The 23,003-nt window shown below is 39.3% G+C and overlaps 1 protein-coding gene across 1 annotated transcript in view; it reads right to left on the bottom strand.

The window, feature by feature from the left end:
• The window catches only part of CCT (RNA polymerase II transcription mediator), a 153,843-nt gene that overhangs the window by 96,913 nt on the left and 33,927 nt on the right, over positions 1-23,003 (bottom strand). The window contains 2 exon segments of the mRNA XM_089440468.1: positions 2,195-2,287; positions 10,919-11,024. Coding sequence (XP_089296594.1) covers positions 2,195-2,287; positions 10,919-11,024 — 199 coding nt within the window.

The following is a 23,003-nucleotide window of genomic DNA, read 5'->3' as shown; positions in this document are numbered from 1 at the left end:
ACAAAACACAAATCCACTAGGCCATAGATAGACATTTGTATATAAGCATATCCAATCTATAAAACTTGTGTAGAGATATTCTACTAGGGAAATACATGTATTAGCATTTTAATATATATATGACCCATTCATTTTTTGACACAAAAAGTCTTAAGCAATTATTACTTTTACCCCAGTCATAGACAACTTTTGAAAACACTAAATAAAAACCCGAAATGTTGTGTCATTTGCAATTAGCCCACATTGTGAGTTATTAGGCTGTCTAACCACGAAAAGTTGGACTGCCAATAAACCAATCTCTCCGATATGACTTTATTTAAGTTAGTCTAGTAAGCCTAGCTACTAGGAGTCTAGAAGGAGCAGGAGGAAGAGGACCATTGTAATTGAATATCACTATCATAAATTTGGGAATACGCCTTGCTAAAGAATACATACAATTTAAAAACAATGGCTTTAGCAATGAAAAAGAAGCATGTCTAGTAACCTAGAAAAATCCCGGATGCGAGTGTATAGACAGGCTTTAAATTTGATGGGACAGGGGTGGGGCAAGGTGGGACGACACCTGCCTACCCAGTACAGAACGGATAATCGGCTTCTGAACGAAGGATCTCGGCATTTGAGAAGTGCACGGTTCATTTGCTTTATTTCAAGTGGCTCTGGATCTCCCATCTTGTCCTCTGCTCTGGTTAATGCCTCCGCACGCACCGGCTTGCCTCAGACCTCGGCTCTCTTCAATGCAACAGTAATGGCAGGTGCTTCTCGATGCGTGAAAGGGGAAGATAAATTAAGGCTCAGCCATGGGCTTGTTGTGGAGCCACTTTCGTCGATTCACTCGCATTACTATCTAGTTGCTGGCCTCAGCTCTGGTTTCTGTCTGTATGGTGTTGGCTTCGTCATCCCTGCTGCCTCTCGTGGCTTGAAAGGGGAGGTTAATCTGGAGCTATGCTCTGGTCTTTTTGGGGAACCACCTCCGTTAATCCTTTGGTTTTTCTCTTGGGCCTCTGGCCTTCGCTTTGACGTTTATCTGATTTGCTTTGGACCTGTCATTGCTGCTGTTGTCTCCCCTATGCCTCGTCTGCGCCATAGAATGCAGTGTCGCAGGGGCCATCCTCAGCACGCGCCTTCCAGCCCTTCCTCCGATTCACCCTCCCTTTCCAGTGATTTCTTTGTCGACCACTACCCTCGCACCCGCAGTGGGAAAGGGCGTCTTCATGCTTCCAACCACAAACCTGTGCCTTCTCCCTCGTCTGGCTCCGCGCTTTTCACCTTCAACTGCTCTCTGAACCGCCCAAGGATTACCGCTCACATTTTGGTGATCTTCCATGAGGAAGCCCAGTCGGGGGAGTCTAGCTCTCATCTGGAGGGCCTTGGCTCTGTCACTACTCCGACTTTGAACCTCCAGATGGGGATTGGCAGCACGTCTTTGCAGGCTCCGGATGCTCAAGCTCGCAGTGCTCATGATGTTGTGATGGCACCGGTTGATCCTGGTCCTTCCGAATCTGAAGCTGCTCTTGCAAGGGATCTGCCTGATACTGGTTGGTGCCGTATAGTTGAAGAGCCTCCAGATGATTAGTTTGCTCACTGTTGCCTTGTTATCGTGCCCTGCGGCCCATACAATTGGGCAAGTTTATGTTCAAACTGCTATGTGGAATTTTTGCTTATTTTTGAATTTCTATAAACTCTGCAATATCAAGAAGATCATAACTTGTTCCCCTGCGTGGGTTCTGATATCTGGTTCAAGACTGAGTTCCCTATCATTGGGCAGTCTCCTTACATGCTTATCTTGACAACTCTGCCTTTCTTCAGGGCAGTGTTTTTGACTACGGTCACATTGTAATTTTACCCCCTTTCTGTTAATAGATTAATCTTATTTAGACAAATAATTAAATAAAAGAACAAAAAAAAACTGGAAAAATATTTGTATCTAATTATTAACTGAAACTTAAATACCTTACAAAATTTCACAAATACATGATTTTGAATTAAATGAATAACCAGCAGAGTTGCAAAATAGCACTTAAACAATCACTATAAGCTGGAAAATATGATATAGAAAAAAACCATGGACATCCACAATATACCATTATAAGCAACTAAAACGTATGCAACTCTGATACATGTTGAAACAATTGTATTATTGTTCATACTACACTTCCAAACTACCAGTGAAACAAATACTTTTAAAAGGATATACCTCTTTGTAGCGATTAATAAGGTTTGGCGACCAAGGAATATTTGTGGCAAGTGACGTATTTGTGGTAAGTGTTAAAATTGTCTCTTTAGTTTCCTGAAACACAAGTGACAACAAAAAGAAAGTTTCAGAATGATTAGAAAGCTCAAATCAATCAGCACAGTTATACTTGTTAATCAACTTTCCCAGTCAGACTGCTAACTTTTAATGACTGTGATGAACTTAACATTAGGCAAGATGTTGACAGCACAGACAGAGCCATACACATGAAAGATTTTACCCTTGTTTCCATGTGTTATCAACATAAAGAAAGATTCACAGTAATTATAAAGCTCAAATCAATAAGCACAGCTATACTTGTTAATAAACCTGCCCAGTCAGACTGCTAACTTTTAATGCCTGTGATGAACTTAAACATAGATGACAGCACAGACATAGCCACATGCATGAAAGATTTTATCCTCGCCTCCATATATGTTATCAACATAAACTATCCCATATTAACTAATCAGAGGCTTAACCACTGTCACATGGTTCGGGTTTGAGTTAGGGTTCGGCAATGATTAGGTTCGGTTTGAGTTCGAATGTTTTGATGAGGTTCGCCATTAGGTTCGTCTATATATATATATATATATATATAATGAATTATAGGATAAAATAGTAAGAAATCAACATCAGTAAACATCAAAAATTCTATCACGGACATGGAAACTACAAGGATAAATTACGAGCTTGAGTTGTGACATGAAGTTATGAGTTTTGATCTATGGACTTGGTCAATGGCTATGAGGTTCGATGAGGTTCGCCGAACCTCAAATTTTTTTTTAAGGTTCGCCAAAATTCGAACCTCAAGGTTAAAGTTCGACGAACCTTGTGACATAGGGCTTAACTAAAAGAATTGTGAGAACAAGTGAATAAGATCACTTTTGGATGAATTTGTTTTTACCTAGGCTACCTCAAAAGCAGAAAAAACTCTGAAGTTTACAGTTTGGTCCAGAATCAGACTTGACAATTTCAAGGACTTTATTCAACACAAAAATATCACTTTAAAAAGTATCGATATAAAAACATATATGTGTGTTCCCAGAAATCACATCCAAAACAATGAAAATCCAATAATAAATATTCAATTAGGTAATAAATTTAAACACAAAATTACAAATGCATCCAAGATGAAGGAGAATTTTTCTTTTATATTGTACACAAAACAATCCACAATAATAACTGAACGAGTCCACAATGTGAAATCAGACATGAATTTTATCCGAGTTGGCAACCAAGTTAGACATCGTCATACATAGAAAACAATTGTCTCATGCTCATAACTGCTAGAGCTATGAAGGACTTGCTATATTAATGAACTTCAAGAAACCTCACTTCTCCAAAAATACCTCTTGACAAATATCTGGGCATGAATAGAAAAATAGTTACACCTTCATTCTATTTTGCTCTGCGTTTCTTTTCTGATCTGGCTGCAGGGAAGAATCTTCCAAGGCGTGTGTGTTTTAACTTTTACCTCTATTTTTCATATTTTCTTTCTTAATTCTGTAGAATCCAAACTGAGACAAAGCCATAAAACTTAAATGCAATATTAAAGGAGCAGGACAATAGTAACCCCTAGATAATTTCGGAAAACACTACCAGAAATGTTTTAAGAAATTTCTTGCATGTTCTTGCGAAGTCCCATTGTCGTAATGTTTTACTGCAGCGAAACGACGCACATTTTCTAAAGAGTGGCCTTTAAGACAGATTAATTAGATTAGTTGGACACCAAACTGCCTGCTAACTAGTAAAGGCTCAAAAGTATGCTCGACTCATGATAGAGAGAGAAATGTTAAACAATACAAAAATCTTGATAAATGAATAAAAACAGTTGATGGACATAGAGGTCATCTAACAGTAGCAGAAGCTAAAATAGTCGAAAATGAGGTCATCTAAGATTACATAAAACTATGTCCATTCAATAAGATTGTGACGTGAATTTTTACATGTACTGAAATTGGATAAGCGATGAAAACCAATCGAACAATGAGCAAACTTGAAAATTAATTTTTTCAAGATACCAATCAAAGGCTTGCTACTGTGATTAATAAATTATTTATAAATGATGTCAATCCTCTTGAGAAATTAAAATTGCATGCATGCAAAGGCTCCAAACTTCAAAAAAAAGAAACTAGAAAGCCCATCCTTGAACCGTGTGTGCGTAATGATGTGTAATGAACCTGAGTGGTTCATGTAACAAATATCCAAATAAATAAGACAACAATGAGAAATCCACATAGGATAGATATAGTGTAATGAATATGTAAATGATTGACTGGTGATTTACAAATAGCATAGATCGATTGTTTATTACAGTACATGTACTATGGGCTAGCTAGCATAGGCTAGCAACCCCTTTCCATTCAGCAATTTGCCAGCTTGAAGTAACAAGATAATCAAATAGTTTGTTCTTCCTTGTTGGCATTGCATGCTTTATTATACATTTGACTGTTTCGATCTAAATGGACTTCTAATCAAGACAAGCCCCTTGATGCTGTCAGAAATTACATATGCTTGTTAGCATCTCAATGGATTAATTAAACTGCCCAGGAATTGCCAAAATCACGAATGCCAAAGACAAACAAGACAAAGGCATGTAATTTATAGAAGCCGGGCTCCTTACTCTATGAGTCTGAAAGATACCTTACTATATGAGTGTGAAAGATACCTCTGTGCACTTGCAAAGTAAAATGCAAGTCTAGAATAATGTCTATATACCAGCGTAGATCCATCTTAACTCTGGATCTATTAATGTCCACGGGGCGTAGAATAGACAGTGATGGGGTGTACTCTTAAAGCACTCCGTGATGTGAAGGTCAACCGTTCAAAACTCCGTGGGCAAAAATCCAGGCATGTTAAGGGTTGGTGTGGCCCAGACCGGGTGCAATCCCCAGGTGATTTTGATGGTTTAAATGCCCCTAGGTCACAGTTCCTCAAGCCAAAAGTTAAGTGTGCAGTCATCCCACCACTCACACAATTTGCAAACAAAAACACACTTTGGTCCTTGGATCTGTTAAGCTTGGAGAGGGGTCAAAAAGTGCAAATCACGCCACATTTTAAAGAATCCTGAATTAAGATGAATCTATCTACAGTAGTGTGTGTTTGTGTGTGTAAATTAATGATTAGTATTTTTTAATTAAGGATTGATGTTAAAATACTTAGTTGTTATTACTATTCGATTATTTTTATAAATGTCGTGTGTCAGCTCAACATTGAGCACAGACTAACACATCCCCCTCATACTATGCTGTATAATGCAGTAGAACGAACCTCACATCCCTTGGTGCAATGAACACAATTTCCAAGTCCCATCATGAATATCAGACAAATTAATAATGCTCACATCATACTAATATGTACACATCATATAACTCGGTTTAAATTTAGATCTCGAAAATGCTTTTATATTATAAAACATTCCCCATAATATATTTATATATTTGTACATTCAGGTCTGTATATAATCGATATCAGAATACGCTACCAATTTGCATCAAAAGAAAATAACCTGACAAGATTTACTGCTAATTACCTAAATTACCGGATCCGGTGGTCGAGGGCCCAGGATCCACGGATCCGTGTATCCGATCTGGGTCTGGGTCCGGATCCGGATCCGGCTAGAACCGGCCAAAATACATTATGGTGGAAAATCCCTGAATTTTGGAAACGTATCCCAACACCCAGAAACGGATCCCAATGAGAGAGCCAGATCCTTCAAACAAAATTGCCGGATTTCAAAAAATAAAAACGAGTCTTTAAAATTTAGGTTTTGTGATTTGTCTTTATGCTTTGTCTTTGTCGTTATGCTTTGTCTTTGTCAGCCACAACATTGAGGCAGTGAAGCTGCAGCAGAGGAACTTGGTGGTTTGTAACTTGGCAGCTGCAACGGTGAAGGCAGTGGGCAGTGAGCAGGAAACAGTCAGAGCAGGTGACATAACAGCGAACAGTGAAGCTTGAGCCTTGTCGACTGTCGACCCCACACTGCACAGGTGGCAGAAACATCCAGTCCTCCAGCATTCTCCTGCTCCAGCGTTTTAACTTTTCCTCTCGACCCCACACTGCACACTGCACAGCAGCCTCAACCACAGCTACAGAGTCCGGACAGTGTCGACCCTTTAAAAAAAATTACAGGGCCAGAATTTCCAACTTTCACTACAAATAATACAGGGACCTGTGACAGGGACAGAGCGAGGGTGAAAGCACTGAACAGTGAAAGGTTAGTTTCCGCATTATATAATAAAGATTTTCACTGCAGTAGAAATCCACAGTGCGCTTTTTGGTGTCCATTAAACATTTTTCTAATTTTTTAAGTTTCGATTTTATGTATTTTAAATTTTAAATTACTGATATTAAATTATAATTTAAATTATAATATATAATATCTGTATCCTCATGGATATCTTTATATTCCAAGTCTTCTGGAGTAATTAATCTGTAGAAGGAACTTTGTTCGCTTCACTTTGCTGCTCCACCAATCTATGTTTCATAAATGTTAATTCTGTAGTTCCTTTTCTCCTATTTATTAAGTCATGTGGAGCTGCATTCAGTCTTGTAACTCTGAACCTGTCCATGGTCAACATTTAGCATCGTTTTCAATTCTGTAATTTGACAATGCACGATCTCTGACTGGTCAATAACAACAGAGCAGCCAGGAATACATGACAATTCAGAGATCTATAAGATGATTGTTTGTCCAATTCATGAATCTTAGACCTTGGAAAACATATCATGTCAAAATCCAGTTGCCTCAACCAAGATTATGTGCAAGACTTTGAAGCTAGGTCACCTGACACGGGGATTCGGGATTCGTAGGATACGGGGATTCGAGAGTCGGATTCGGACACATTGACCCCCCGGAACAGGACACGTAGGATTTGTTATATATTATTTTATTAAAATATATATATATATATATATATATAAAAAAATTAGATATTTCTTACACAAATTCTAATTAATGATACAAATTCATTGATTTCAAACATAGATCTTCATCTATAGCATGCATAGTACATACAAAATTCAAATACATGTCAGTGGTCACATAAATCATGATTCATAAATGAAAGACAACTTACAACTACAAGATAGTAACATAAAGACACTGACAGCTGTAGTTTCTCATTAAGTCATCATTAAGGCTCATCTCATCATTTAATTGACTGTTATATACTTGCCAATAAACTGCAGCAGTCTGATCTCTTGTTCACAGTGGACTAACATTGGTATATCTTAAAATCTGGTGCATTCATTAGTCCTTCAATGGTTTTCTCGTGACATGTTGAAAATATATTGGACAGCAGATTGCATTGATTCTTGAAGATAGCCTTGTTGGATTACTATTTGTCCCTCTCTCATTTCTTCACTAGTTGAATTGCACATTTCTTCTCTCTTGCATTTCATTACATGATTAGCTTATCCTATTGATTGTGCTTAAGAAATCTTGAAGACTTCTCTTGTTCTACTTGATAATCTGGTAAGTAAGAGAGAAATCCTAATAAAGCACACATAGACAACAGGGAAGTATTGCTATCACCGTTTTATTATTTGAAATCCTGATTGACAAATGGTATTTGGTTAAATTAGATACAAGCACTTTTCACATTTGCAGTTTCATTAAAGCAGATCCTAATTGTGATCTCCTCTTGCATTTCTCTCTTGATAGCTTGTTGTATCTCATCCATCCTTGTCATCTCTCATTGATTCGTGAGCTTTTGTAATTCACTTGCAGGTTGCATGTGTCTTATACTTATCAGTTATCACTGATTCTTGTCTTATAATATTTGTTTAAAGTGATGAGATCAGCCTTAATGTCCTGCAGAATCGGGACACGTTGTGTCCTAACGGGATTCACGACATGTCCCCTTTTGGGATTCGAATCCCCAGCGAATCGTGTCCGATTTGCAGGATTCGGACACGTGGCCCCTATATAACGAATCCGGTCACTTAGCTTTGAAGCAATCAAGAAACTTCACACATAGTTGCAAAACATGAGATCCTTTGAGGTGACATGGGTTTACATGCCACTGAAGAAGTCCTAAGAAGGCAGTGACTTCAGAAGACTGGTGTCATGATGTTCTCATGGGTTGCAACATACCAAAATAAGCTGCAATGACTTGCTACCAAGGATGTGCTTATCGTAGAAATGTCATGGCAATTTTAAGCAACACGTCATTGGTGAGCACATGGCAACAGAGAATTGTTCCACAAATTATACCACAACCACCACATATAGAAGAGAGGAGTGGCAAGAATGTGATTTTCCCTAAATAAGAGATTGGTAAAACGTGCATACAGGTCGAGCAAGAATAGAATACCCAAGAAAAGAACAAACAGATACAACCATGCGACTCAAGTCACCATAACTAGTAAAACAACACATAATGATTTAAGGTGGTTCAAGGGTAGATTTCTCCCCACGAAAAGAACTAGATAACACCAATTCAGATGCAAATATCTTGACAAAAATAGGAACGGATCAAACTGAGTCAACAATAAGTTGGTGCTTCTATAGCTTTGGGGATCAACATATGTAACATATGTAAAAAGGCACACTTCGAAACAAGAAGCCAGAAAAGGAAGAGACCATAAAAGATGATACAAAGCAGGTGGATCACAAATCAGGACCTCTAACAACAGAGACCTGGAGAAGATAATGAAGAAAGAACGCTAGCGATAGACACCTCCCACATACTGATAAATAGGGTGGAACAAGCAGAGACAATTGAAGGCCAGAGACCCAAAGTACACAATGTGGATGGTTGGCATACTTGCACAGCATGTAGACAAAATATATGTGATCGTGTAGGCATAAGTATGGACACAGGAATAGACATGGTGGCAGGATAGTATCTTACACCACCCAGTCTGGAAAATCAGATGCTCCTTAAATAATGGGTTGATATATGCAGCATAGTCAGTCGCCAATGAAATCTTAAACTTGCTTACTGGTCTTGGACTTTGGACTTCAGCCACACTTCACAATTATTTTTATATTACAATTCTTACTGTGGTAAGTTTTGCTATCCTGTTTTAACTGGTGATTTAAAATTTATGTGTCAGGACATCCCCCCACCCTTTTTTTACTCTCTCTGCCTTTCTTTATTTTTCTTTTTCTTCTTTTTTGTGGGGATGAGGTGAGGATGTGGCGCCTGTAAGTCTGTAATCTGCTAATATTTATGAATACTGAAAACATCAATTTCAAGAAAAGATGAAAGACGAGACATTCTAACATACCCAATGTACCAAGAGAGAATATAAAGCAGCATTTAAACTTAACAAGGATGCAACATTACCAAGAGAGAAAAGATGACAACTTCGAAATTTAAAAGGTGCGCAAAATAATCAAATACTGAGCCTCAAATTCAATTGGTTGCTTTGCACACTCCATATAAACTTACCAATGCTTACAAAACCAATTACCAAAGATTCATAAAGGGTGTATTAATCAGAAAATCAGTATGATTATGAATGGCCACCTGCCAATTACTTGCTTTAATACAGAGGTGAGAATGCAGTTTACTTTGTCATGGACCAAAGAAATCACCAATGATTTAATAAATTTTCAGCCATGTATTATTCAAAAATAACAATTGCATTGAGATAACATCTTCTCAAGCTTCTCACTAGGGTTAGTTTAGTTGGTTGGGAGAATGTTGCTATACTCCCCACCTGGGTTCAATTCCTGCATGTGACATGTTGAGCTCATAATAAGTATCTCACATAGTGGCTTCAAGCCTTGTTGTCTAAGCAGTTCCTCAAGAACCGAAACATGTATATTCCTTATATATGGAATATAAAGATGTTTTGGAACAAGTATATATTTAATAAACAGGAAACGATAAAGAAACAAGAAAACATTTTATAAAGCTTAGTCTTAAGGGTTAGCTCAGTTGATAGATGCTCATGTGCTATGTCAAGAAAGGTTGCAGGATCAAATCTCATCGGGTCCTATGTTGTCACCAGCCACCTAGGCAGTCCCCAGTTGATACACAATCCAACCAGAAATTCCCGGGATGGAGGAGAGTGCAGCAAGGGCTGGCATGCTATGCTACTAACACCCCCATTCTTCATTTGAATGTGTCAAGGTAGGGTGAGATTATTTTCTCAGAAAATAAAAACATTTTCCCCAGCTTGCAAAGGAACTTTATATAGCTCAGGATGTAACTCTAAAACAATTAGAATTAACAATATATTGGCTAGCGATTCCAATTCATTAAATTAAAAAACATACATTGGATGGCTAAGACTTCACTTTAAAACTGACATTGCAAAATATATATTCACCGCAATTTAAACAAGTGTTACCTACTTTAAGCAAAAACCAAGTGCCCATGTGTGCTGCACATGGAATGTTTTACTCATAATATTCAAGGACATTACGCTTAAGAGCTTACTTTCTCCTGACATTGGTAATTCCAGAACAAACATGGTCTAAAACGTAATACATGCAGGGTGCAATAACTAAAACCAAATAAAGTAATCGAAAAGGGCAAAAGTTACCGATCAAATGCATGCTAGACACTTGAGTTGTAACAAGGGGAAAAACTACCTTTCTCTAGATATCCATCATCTCTTGCTCATATCATCTAATATCTTGCCAAAAAATAGAGCATGTATACATTCCACATTTGCTACTCTTGATACATTTTCAAACAATTTATGAAGTTAACCATTGAAACAAACCTCAATGCCTTCAATTGCCTCCTTGTATCCATTTTGAACAGCTTCACGAGTTAACGTCTCCTCAGGACAATTTGGGATTGGAGGATAAAAATCAGGCGGCCCAAGCCTAAAAAAGCAAATACAATTAGCAGAAGAAAAACGACAGCACTAACTTTATCAAACTTCTAACCAATCTACTACAAAAAACTTACCCTTTAATTTGCAGGACAAAAGAAATTACTAGACAGTTTTAAAATATCTCACACAAATCAATGTTGAAAACACCAAGAAACACTTAAACACTTTGAGGTTATGTCAGTTACTTGGATAACATAGCAACCATGGGACCAAGAGAAAATAAATTGTCACAGTCCAGGAGTCATAGAAAGCAGAGAAAGGGTTGGTCAAATGAATGACCAACAGCATCTCTAAGCCAAGTACAAAAAATCATTTTCTTAGAGATCACAAGCCAAAAACTGATTTGCTCAAAAAAAATTGATGATTTTAGAAGTAGAGAAAATCTTCCACATCCCTCACTCCAAGGAAACTAAGACAAAAGACTTTTGGTATCTTTGTAATGTATTGGAAATGTTATATAACTTTTGGACTCATTGCAATGAGAATCAATGCACATCTCGATTCTCAACATAGAAAAATAGATATGCATGTCTTCAAATACATTTAGTACCAAACCGCTCTCATGAAATCAAAAATTCAAACTATATGAAAAATACAGATTTCTGTGTTGTAGAATGGGGGAGGGATTATTTGGAATGCAAAGTTGGGGTTTTCAGGCTCTGCACGTTGCCCTTTTTTATTTTAAGATTTGTGTTTTCTATACAATCAGAGATTAAAAAATAAAAAATAAATTTGAAAACAATTAAAAACCAAAAAAAAAAAAAGTGGTGTGGTCAGCTTAACATTCTCAGCTGGCCAAAAACAGATCATCCAGCATTTCCAAACTGAAAATCGGTGCCCAAGAAGAACTGGCACTGATCCTGTCAAACCCAAATCCAGATCCACAGAAATGTGGAACCCACAGGTAGATCTCATAACATAGCAAGCGTTAGTTTGATGAGCATATTTTTTTATAAGTGGACCTCTAACTTAACTTTATGTTGTGTTTTCTTATTGGTGGAATGGATTATGAACGAGCAGCATTCTATGTGAATATGTAGCGGAAGTATAACACAATCTTAGGTCATTCTATTATAGGGAAGTATGCAATCTAATCTAATACTACAGTGGAGACAAAAAAGATAGGTAACAAGAAGTTTGTGCTTGGTCTTTGCTTATTGATTAATTGTGTTTCCCCAATATGGTTGAAAGGCAATAACGAGGATGAGTTCCCTCTAGCATAGCCTACTACAAGCCCAAAAGCAAGCATGAAAAATCATTGCCAATTCACTGATCATCACACCCTGTAAGGCCACTTGTGCATAAAGATGACAGAGCAAGAATACCTACACAATATCGTCGCCTATAAGACCATTCATGCATGAAGGATTAGCAACAATGAACAATTTTCTTAACTATAAATACCACTTAGTATGTGAATGAGACAACAATTACTCTATATTTTCTTGAGGGAACCATATTCCAATCCTTGGTGGTAGAGGATGTCCTGACTCCTAAGTGCAAAAAGAATCACAACCCAACTTCACTCGCCTTTTGATGTTGGCAATCTATGAAGTCTAACAAGAGAGTTTCTTAATCCCAATCTGTTAAAATTGGCAACTAGGGCCAAATTCCACTTTTGACAGCTCATTTGATGAAGATAATTATTGCATAGAATTCCTCCTTTCGAGAAGACCACAATTGACCTAAAGATCACTAAATTTGGACAACGAGAAATGTGTTTTTGAAGTGAAGCCCACACATGTGCAAACTGTCAAGGTTGGCTACACCATCATGTAGGCTCATGAAGCCCGAGAGACGTGTCTTTTCACCCACATGGATTCATATAAATAAGAGTGACCTCCAACCTCATTTGGCACCTAATCAACTCAACATATTCTTCTCTCTCATCCGATTGGTTCATACACCTCATTGGGCAGATATTCCTCTCACACATGTGGCAGAAAGGAGGAAGAATTTCAGATCTGATGCAGGGTTTGATCAGCGTTGACCAAGGGCTGTTTGACTGATTTTGACTGCAATTTCCTTGGGATTCTTTCTGTTTCTCTAGGCCACATTGAAGTGCACAAATATCGAGGAAGTCCGGGCACTTTGACCGCAGGCTTCTCCTATGCATTTACCAGGTTTCACTGCTCAAAAGTGGACTGTTTCTACTGCTGCTGTTTGACCAGCTAAGGAGGCCGAGTTGGATGAACCTTGACCGAGCTGCTAAGGGACTGTTTTGACCCTTGACAGTTGACTTGTTAGGGTACACTCTGCTGCTAATTTGACCGCTGTTGACGAGGGACAGAATTGCAGATTTGACAGGGCTGTTTTAGACAAGTCAATTTTGACTTTGACTCTATAATTGTACTCTCTCTCTCTGCTCAACATTTGATATTTACAATAAGAAGAATTGATCAAAGGGTTTTCCCCATCTTGGGATTTTTCCCTGGCAGTCGCCAAATACTGGTGTTCTCTTGTCTTGGCTTGTCTTTTGCATTTATTGTTTATGTTCTATCTACAGTTACTATCAATATGATTTAATAGTTTATGTGATTGATATTGGAATCTAAATTGGAAATTGTCATTGGGCTGATAAAAGGACAATGAAGTAAATGTTGCAAGCATAGAACATACCATTGTTATCTAAAATTAACCTGGTATCAGAGCCCAGGTGAAGACAAAGCCGAAGCATGAGAGAAAAGCAATCACTAAGAGATCTGTCGGTCAAAAATCATTGGACAAGTGGCAATGGCTTCTACGTCTTACTTCAGGACTTAGGACAAGCTCAATGACAAATCTGACCATCATGCATGGAAAATGACTTTGGACATGACTTTGGAGGCGCATGAAGTGTTGGACTATGTACAGGGAAAAGTGGTGGAGCCTCCTTCAAATGCACCGGATGCTGGCTAAGAAGAAGTATAGAAAATGTGAGGTCAAAGCAAAGAAAATTTTGATTGACTCTATTCAAAAGCATTTGGTTGCCTATATTTCTGATTTGGGAACTTCTAAGGAAATATATGACAAACTGGTTGGGATGTTCAAAGTGAACAATGCAAGTCAAATCCTCTTTCTCAAGAACAAGTTGAAGGATATAAGGGGAGTCTATCCAATCCTACTTCTTAAGAATAACTCAAATCAAGAATGACCTTATATTTATTGGAGAAGTCATTGCTGACAGGGAACTCACTCTCATTGCACTTGGAGGTCTTTCAAGACCATGGGATGTATTTAACATCACCATTCTCAACAACGATGGGATACCACGTTTTGATGAATTATTGGCTAGATGCACTCAAGAGGAAACAAGGATGATGGAGAGAGACAACTCGTCAAATGGAAATGAACCAACTGCCTTCTTTGCTCATGCAAAAAGAAAGAATAATGTTGGTCCAAGGAGACAGGGTCAAGGATCTAAGAAGGGATTCAAAGAAGGAAGAAAAGGAAGGTGCTATAATTGCAACAAGTTCGGCCACTATGCTAGAGAGTGTCCTCACAAGAAGAATCCTCCAAGGGATGATGACAACAACAACAACAACAATTTCAAAGGCAATGGCAATCAAAGGAACAACAGGTTCAACAACAAAGGAAAGAGGAATGCTCCCACTGCTTGAAATGGAAATGGTCAACCTCCCAAAAGGACAAGAAATGCCAGGTATGATGAAAGTAATGTTGTAGAAAAACAAGATGAGTTTTATCTTATTTCCGCTCTATTTATTGCCTCTCTTCCGAATACTTTGGATCATTGGTTGATTGATAGTGGAGCCTCAAGGCACTTCACTGGATACAAAGAGGCCCTCTCAAATTTGGTTAAGAAGAAGATTAATTTAGAAATCATACTTGGAGATAATCCCAACTACCCCATGAAAGGGATGGTACAGTCACTCTTCACTTGAATCAAGGTCAAACAATTCATCTACAAGATGTATTGTATGTACCCAATTTGAAGAAGAACCTAGTATCTATTTCTACAATGGAAGACAAAGGCTGCGAGATAGCATTCATTGATGGAAAGGCACGTCTTTGGTAAAGAACCCTAAAGACGCATTTACACTTGGATTTAGGATTGATGGTCTCTATCAAGTTGGTGGAAGTCCTTTGGGAGCTTTGGCAAGCAATACTTCTGCTCAATCTGAGCTATGGCACCAGAGATTTGCCCACTTACATTACAAAGCCTTACCAAGGGTAAGTAAGATGGTCACAATGATGCCTGACTTTAATATGAACCATGAAGGAGTTTGTCAAGGTTGTGCAGCTGGGAAACATACACAGGTTTCATTCCCTTCTAGTGAAAGTACGACAACCAGTATTCTTCAAATGATCAATTATAAACTATTTAGTGCCTTACCTGTAACCTCATTGGGAGGATACATGTACTACGCAATATTTGTGGACGACTACTCACGCAAAACATGGATCTATTTCTTGAAAAGGAAGGATGAAGTGTTCAAATGGTTCTATTCTTTCAAAGCATTGACGGAGAATCAAACAAGGAAGAAGATCAAGACGTTGGGGACCAACAATTGAACCAAATATGAATCAAATGAGTTCAATGACTTTTTGCAGACAAGTTGGCATTAAGAGGGAGACAAATGTTCCATACACTCCTCGGTAGAATGGCATTGTTGAAAGAAAGAATCAAACAATTACGGAAGCCACCCATGCCATGATCTATGATCAAGGTCTACTGAAGTTTTTATGAGGAGAAGTTGCCAGCATTGTCGTATATGTTCAAAATAGTAGCCCAAATGAATCTTTGGAGTTCAAGACACAGAGGAAGTCTTCACTAGCAAGAAACCTAATGTTTCTCGTTTTAGAAACTTTGGTTGCCCAATATACTTTCATGTGCCTAAAGAGAAAAGGAATAAGTTGGAAGCTTCTAGGTACAAAGGTATATTCGTAGGCTACAGTGAAAATTCAAAAGCATATAGAATCTATGTACCTAGTCAAAGAGATGTGGAAGTAACCTGTGATTTTACCTTTAATGAAGGCACTGCCTTGGGAAAGCCAAAAATCTCCCCATCTCAAGAAAGGACGATGATGATGCTACCAAAAAACAAGATGAACCTTTGACGTATGAGCCTATGGCAGATGTTGATGGCCTGATGGATCCTATTGATCCACCTCATGGTCACTCTGCTACCTCAAGAAAACGACCAACATGGCTCAAAGGTACTCTCGAAGATGCTGAAAGACAAACTGCTCCAGGAGGGAATTTCGCGAAAGTAAGAAGTCAAACAAACAAGTATCAAGGGTACTTGGCCGCCATGAGTACTATTATTCAAGCTAAACCCTGCACGTTCGAAGAAGTCTTAAAACACCAAATATGGAAGGATGCGATGAATGAGGAATATGAATCAATTATGAAGAATGATGTTTAGGACGTAGTGCCTAGACCTAAGGACAAGTTCGTGGTCATCCCAAAATGGCTTTACAAAATTAAACACGGAGCTGATGGAAGTGTTGAAAAATATAAGGCTAGGTTTATGGCTCCCGAATTCTCTTAAAAGGAAGGAGTGTACTATGGTGAAATATTTGCACTAGTTGCCCGATATACCACTATCTGATCTATTATTGCTCCCATTGCCAATCAAGGATGGAACCTACATCAAATGGACTTTAAGACCGCTTTTTTGCATGGCTCGCTTAAGGAGGAAGTCTACTTGGAACAACCTAAGGGGTTTGAAGTTCAAGATAGAAGAACACATGTCTACCAGCTGAAGAAAGCCCTCTATGGATTGAAGCAAGCCCCTAGGGCTTGGTACAAAAGAATTGACAATTATCTTATGAAGTTGGGATTTACAAGGAGCTACGTTGATCCTAACCTATACTTCAAGGTTGAAAAGGACATGCCTCTTATTTTGGTCCTTTATGTTGATGATCTCTTTCTAACAAGTGCAAACCCTCTCATTTATTAATGCAAGAGGGACTTGACTTTTGAGTTCGAGAGGAAGGACCTAGGACTGATGCATTACTTCCTAGGCCTGGAGGTATGGCAAAATCTAGGTAAGATTTTCCTTTCTCAAGGAAAATACATTATGAAGCTGCTAGAGAGATGTGGGATGGTGGCATGCAAGTCTGTGTCTACCCCAATGGAACTCAACTTCAAGAATCTATGTCGAAGTGTTGTTGGGCCCGAATTGGCAAACCCCGATGGAACTCAACTTCAAGAATCTATGTGGAAGTGTTGTTGGGCCCGAATTGGCAAACGCTTCCGAGTATAAACAACTTGTGGGGGCCCTGATGTGCTTGGTAAATTCTCGTCCAGACATATGCTTCGTTATAAATACTTTGTGTCAATTTATTGTTGAGGCTCCTCACATACATTGGATTGTTTGCCAAGAATCTCTTGAGATATCTCAGTGGCACAATCAACTACGGGCTGAGAATCGAGATTCACTGCCAAGAATTTGAGGCTACATGGATATTTTGATATTTACTGGGCTAACAGTGTCGCCGATAGAAAGAACATGTCAAGATGTTGCTTCTCATTGGGATCTGCTTCGATTTCTTAGATGAGCATGAAGTGGAAATCGGTTGTTCTAAGCACCACCGAGGCTGAATACATTACAGCTAATATGGCATGTTGTGAAGCTATTTGGTTGAGGAAGCTCTTCAATGAATTGTTTGAGCACGTGTTGGATACCGAAATTATCTATTGCGATAACCAGAGTGGGATTTGCCTTTCAGAGAATCCCGTGTTCCAAGAACGCTCTAAGCACATTGATGTCACTTACCACTTTATTTGGGATATGGTACAACGGGGAGTAATAAGGCTCCAACACATGACGAATGATGAGCAGATTGTTGACATCCCCTTACGAACCCCTTGGGGAAGATGAAATTCTTAAGACCTCTCTCTCGTGGAGATGAGAGTTTTGAGATTGCAATAGCCTTGTGATAAGGAATTGGTATGTACATTAATGCGAGTATTGGGATTGCAATAGTTTTGATATTGCATATTAATGAAGTTTCCAACTGTACATTACAAACTCGATTGGAATTCAAAAAGTCAAAGGTTGTTTCTTGTTGTATTTAAGGTTGTAAATAAGTTATACATAGTAATATTGTCCTAGTGTACTGAAACTTATCAAACGCTTGGGTATATTTTCTCTTGGATTGCCTTCACGTTTGGGGTTGTTTAGTATTTTAATTTTTGTCTGCCACCGATGTTTTGGTTGAATTTCACAACCGCCCTTTGAAATTCCTCTTGTGAATTAAAGCCTTGTTTGCAGAAATTTCAACAAGAACCTCCCTTCATTGAAGACTCAGCATGTCTTTCCATTACCAAGAAAACACATTGCTTGTTTAGATTCATTTGACATGGTTATCCCTTGGCATCTACATTGCATGTTACAACAATTGAGGCCTTGGGCTATTTTATCTACAACAATCAAAAAGCATATAAATTTGAAAATGGATTTGGGCCCCTTAACAAGATATATTTTTTCATGACTCATTCCTTAAATGTTTTCCAAGACTAATAATCTTGGGATAGCACTACAAATGTCTCCAGATCTTCTATGTAACTTCTAGGTCTAATATTCAATGGGCTAAAACATAATGTTATCAACAAACCCAAAGACAACTTTCTAGTTCACTAGAGGAGCATCGGTAGGATGTCTCGACAAGAGAAGGATAAACCACTCATCATGCCTACATGTCGCCAAGGGGTATCACGGGGGAAGGTTGAACCATTCATCCTGCCTACATGTCGCCAACGGGTATCACAGAGGAAGGCTGAACCACTCATCCTACCTACATGTCGCCAAGGGGTATCACAGGGGAAGGTTGAACCACTCACCATGTGGTTGCACACCGCTCCAAGAAGTACCCCAAGCCTCACAGAGCTCCCAGAGCTCAATGTCCATCTCATACAAGACCCTTATAAGAGGGTACCACTAGGGGAAGGCTGAACCACTCACCCTATGGTTGCAAGCCGCTCCAAGAAGTACCCCAAACCTCGCAGAGCTCCCAGAGCTCAATGTCCATCTCATGCAGGACCCTTATAAGAGGGTCTCTCCTCGGCTCCAAGTCGTTCTTGGAAGGCCAACAATTTGACCTTCCCTAGGGACTTTGTCAAAATATCGGCGACCTGCTAATCAATCCCAATGTGATGGAGCCTTACTGCTCCGCGTTGTACCATGTGCCGGATAAAGTGGTACCTGATATCTATATGCTTAGAGCAATCATGAAACACGGGATTCTCAAATAATCAGATCCCAATCTGGTTGTCATAGAGGATCACGATGGTATCCAGCGCATGTCCAAACAACTCCCTTAAGAGCTTCCTCAACCAGACAGCTTCACAAAAGGCCATACTAGCAGTTATGTATTCAGCCTCGGCGGTGCTCAAGGCACCGATTTATGGTTCCTACTCATTCAGGATATCGAAGCAGAACCCAAAGAAAAACAGCATCCAAAAGTGCTCTTGGGATCCGCCATACTGCCAGCCCAATCAGCATCAAAATAACCATGCAACCTCACATTTTCGACAGTGCATCTTAGTCCATGAGTGATTGCGCCCCGAAGATATCTCGGAAGATTCTTGGCGGAAATCGAATGTATATGATATGGTTCAACCATGTATTGGCTCAATGTATTAACTGCAAAACATATGTCTGGACGGGAGTTCACCAAGAACATCAATGCTCCTATGAGTTGACGATACTCAAAAGAATTTCAATTTAGGTCTAACAGCACTACCACATAACTTCTTAAATTTAAGTTCCATCGAGGTAGTAACAGGCTTACAGTTCACCATCCCAAATATTTCCCATATCTTCACAAAATATTTTCCTTGAGATAGAAAAATTTCACCTGGCTTTTGCCAGACCTCCAACCCTAGGAAGTAGTGCACCGGTCCTAGGTCCTTCATCTCAAATTCAAAATCCAACTCCCTCTTACATTTGTGAATGAGAGGGTTTGCACCTGTCAGAAAGAGGTCGTCCACATAAATTACCAGAATGAGAGGTTTATCATTTTCAACCTTAAAGTAAAGGTTCAGATCGACTTCACTTCTAGTGAATCCCAACTTCATCAGATAGCTATCGAGCCTCTCATACCAAGCCTGGGGTGCTTACTTCAACCTGCATACATGAAATTCTCGATCATGAACCTCAAACCCCTCGGGTTGTTCCACACAGACTTCCTCTTTGATCGAACCATGCAAGAAAGCGGTCTTGACATACATCTGATGTAGGTTCCATCCTTGCGAGGCAGCAAGGGCTATGATCGAGCGAATGGTGGTGTATCGAGGAACGGGTGCAAATATTTCATCATAATCTACACCTTCCTTTTAAGAGAAGCCTCGGGCAACAAAGCGAGCCTTGAACTTTTCTATACTTCCATCAACTCCATGCTTGATTTTGTAGAGCCACTTGGAGATAACAACTGATTTGTCCTGGCGTCAAGGGAACACATCCCAGACATCATTCTTCATAATTGACTCGTATTGTTCATTCATAGCATCCTTCCATACTTGTTGCTTCACGGCTTCTTCCAATGATGAAGGCTCATTTTGAGTGATAGTGCTCATGGTAGTCAAATATCCTTGATACATGTTCGGCTTCTTGCTTTCACAGAAAATGCCCCTTGGTGCAATGTGTCTCTCGGCATCTTCGAGTCTCCCTAAGCCATGAGGGTCTCCTTTTGGAGGAGGAAGGCTCATGAGGAGTAGGATCAATAGGATCCATAGGTCCATCAACATCAGGCATCGTTTCTTCCTCTTTTTCACCCTGATTTCCCATGTTAGCTTCTTTGTCTTTCCTTAGGATGGGAAGATTGTTCATCTTCCTGAGGAACATATCTTCATCGAAGGTGACATCATGACTTATCTCAACTTCCTTTTGACCAGCCACATAAATTCTATATCTCTTAGAATTTTCACTATAGCCCACAAAGATTCCTTTCTGAGCAAATGCACCCAATTTGCTTCTTTTCTCTTTCAGCACATGAAAATATACGAGGCTTCCAAAAATTCTAAAATGTGAGACATCGGGTTTCTTACCAATAAACATTTCTTTAGGAATCTTGGAGTCCAATGCTTGATGAGGGCATCGATTTTGAACATACACAACAGTATTTGCAGCTTCGACCCATTGAAACTTTGGAAGGCCTTGATCATGAAGCATGGCACGAATAGCTTCTACAATAGAGCGATTCTTCCTTTCAGCCACACCATTCTGCTCAAGAGTGTATGGCGTTGTAGTCTCCCTCTTAATGCCAGCTTCTCTGCAATAATCTTGTAATTCATTGGATTCGTACTCAGTCCCGTTATCAGTCCTCAATATCTTGATTTTCTTCTCGAATTCGTTTTCGATCAAGCCTTTGAAGTGTCGAAACCAGGTGAACACTTCATCATCCTCCTTCAAGAAGTAGACCCAAGTCTTGCGAGAAAATCATCCACAAAGGTGAGATAATATAAGTATCCTCCCAAAGAGTTTACGGGCATCATACCAGTTATGTCAGAGTGGATCAATTGAAATATGTATGTGGTCTTTCTATTACTTGAGGGGAATGGCCCCCTTGTAAGTTTTCCTTCGACACATCCCGCACATACACCTTCATGCTCTACTTTAAACTCAGGCATACCTGCCACCTTGTATCTCACATCGGGTAGGGCCTTATAATGAAGATGGGCGAACCTTGGGTGCCATAGTTCAGATTGTAGAGATGTGTTGCAAGACATGGCTCCCAATGGACTTCTTCCAACTTGATATAAAGTGCCAACCCTAATCCCAAGAGTAAAAGCATCTTTAAAATTTCTTTTCCAAACATGTACCTTTCCATCCACAAAAGCCACCTTGAATCCTTTATCTTCCATTGTCAAAATGGACACCAGGTTTTTCTTGATGTTGGGTACATATAGTACTTCTTGCAAATGAATAATGTTACCTTGATTCAATTGAAGGGTAACATTCCCTACTCCCTTCACAGGATAGGTGGCATCGTCTCCAAGGATGATCTCCAAGTTTGTCTCCTTTTCTATCATATTAGAGAGGGATTCCTTGTATCCAATGAAGGGACTTAAGGCACCACTATCAATCAGCCAATTTCCCAAAGTGTCCAGAGGAGAGGCAGTGGAGAGGGCCGATATAAGATAGTACTCTTTTTGCTTATTGTTAACAACATTTGATTCTTCAGCCCTAGAGTTCCTTGATTTCTTGGAGGGTCGCCCATTTCCTTGATGTCCTGCATTCCTTTTTCCCTTGCCATTGGACCTGCCATTCCTATGATCGTTGTTGTTGAAGTTGCCCCTGGAATGATTGTGATCATCATCATGCGATATGTCCCTTCTATTTGGACACTCCCTTGCATAGTGGCCAAACTTATTGCAAACAAAGAATCTTCCCTTCCTTCCATTTTTCAATCTCGGTCTTCCTTGACTTTGCTTCTCTGAACCTGCATTGTTCTTCCTCTTGGCATGAGCGGAGAATGCAGTGGGGTTGCTTCTATTAGAAGGAATTTCTTGCTCCGCCATTCTTGTTTCTTCTTGGGTGCATCTCGACATCAATTCTTCAAGCCCTCGAATTCAATATTGTTGAGTATAGTGGTTCTAAATACATACCACTCAGGCGGGAGTCCTCTGAGGGTGGTGAGAGTAAGTTCTCTGTCAGGAATGACTTCTCCAATCGAGAGTAGATCATTCTTGATCTCAGTAATCCTCAAGAAATAGAATTGAATGTCCTTGCCCTTGCCCTTCTTAATATCCGTCAACTTATTCTTGAGAAATAGAATTTGATTAGCATTACTAACCTTGAACATGCTGACCAACTTGTCGTAGATCTCCTAGCAGGTCTTCAATTCGAAGATATAGCCCACCAGATGCTTGTCAATGGAATCCCTGATAATCTTCTTGGCTTTGACTTCAGCCATATTGTACTTGGTCTTCGAAGCCGGTGCATTTGAAGGAGGCTCAAGGATTTTACCCTGCACATAATCCATCACTTCTTTTTCTTCCAAGGTCAAATCAAGAGACATC

This window comes from Pinus tabuliformis, chromosome 9 (genome assembly GCF_031772625.1).
Source record: "Pinus tabuliformis cultivar Carrire ecotype Pingquan chromosome 9, CPIR1, whole genome shotgun sequence".
NCBI classification, from domain to species: domain Eukaryota; kingdom Viridiplantae; phylum Streptophyta; class Pinopsida; order Pinales; family Pinaceae; genus Pinus; species Pinus tabuliformis.
The sequence above is the reverse complement of the archived record's forward strand: the minus strand, read 5'-3'. Positions and strand labels throughout refer to the sequence as shown.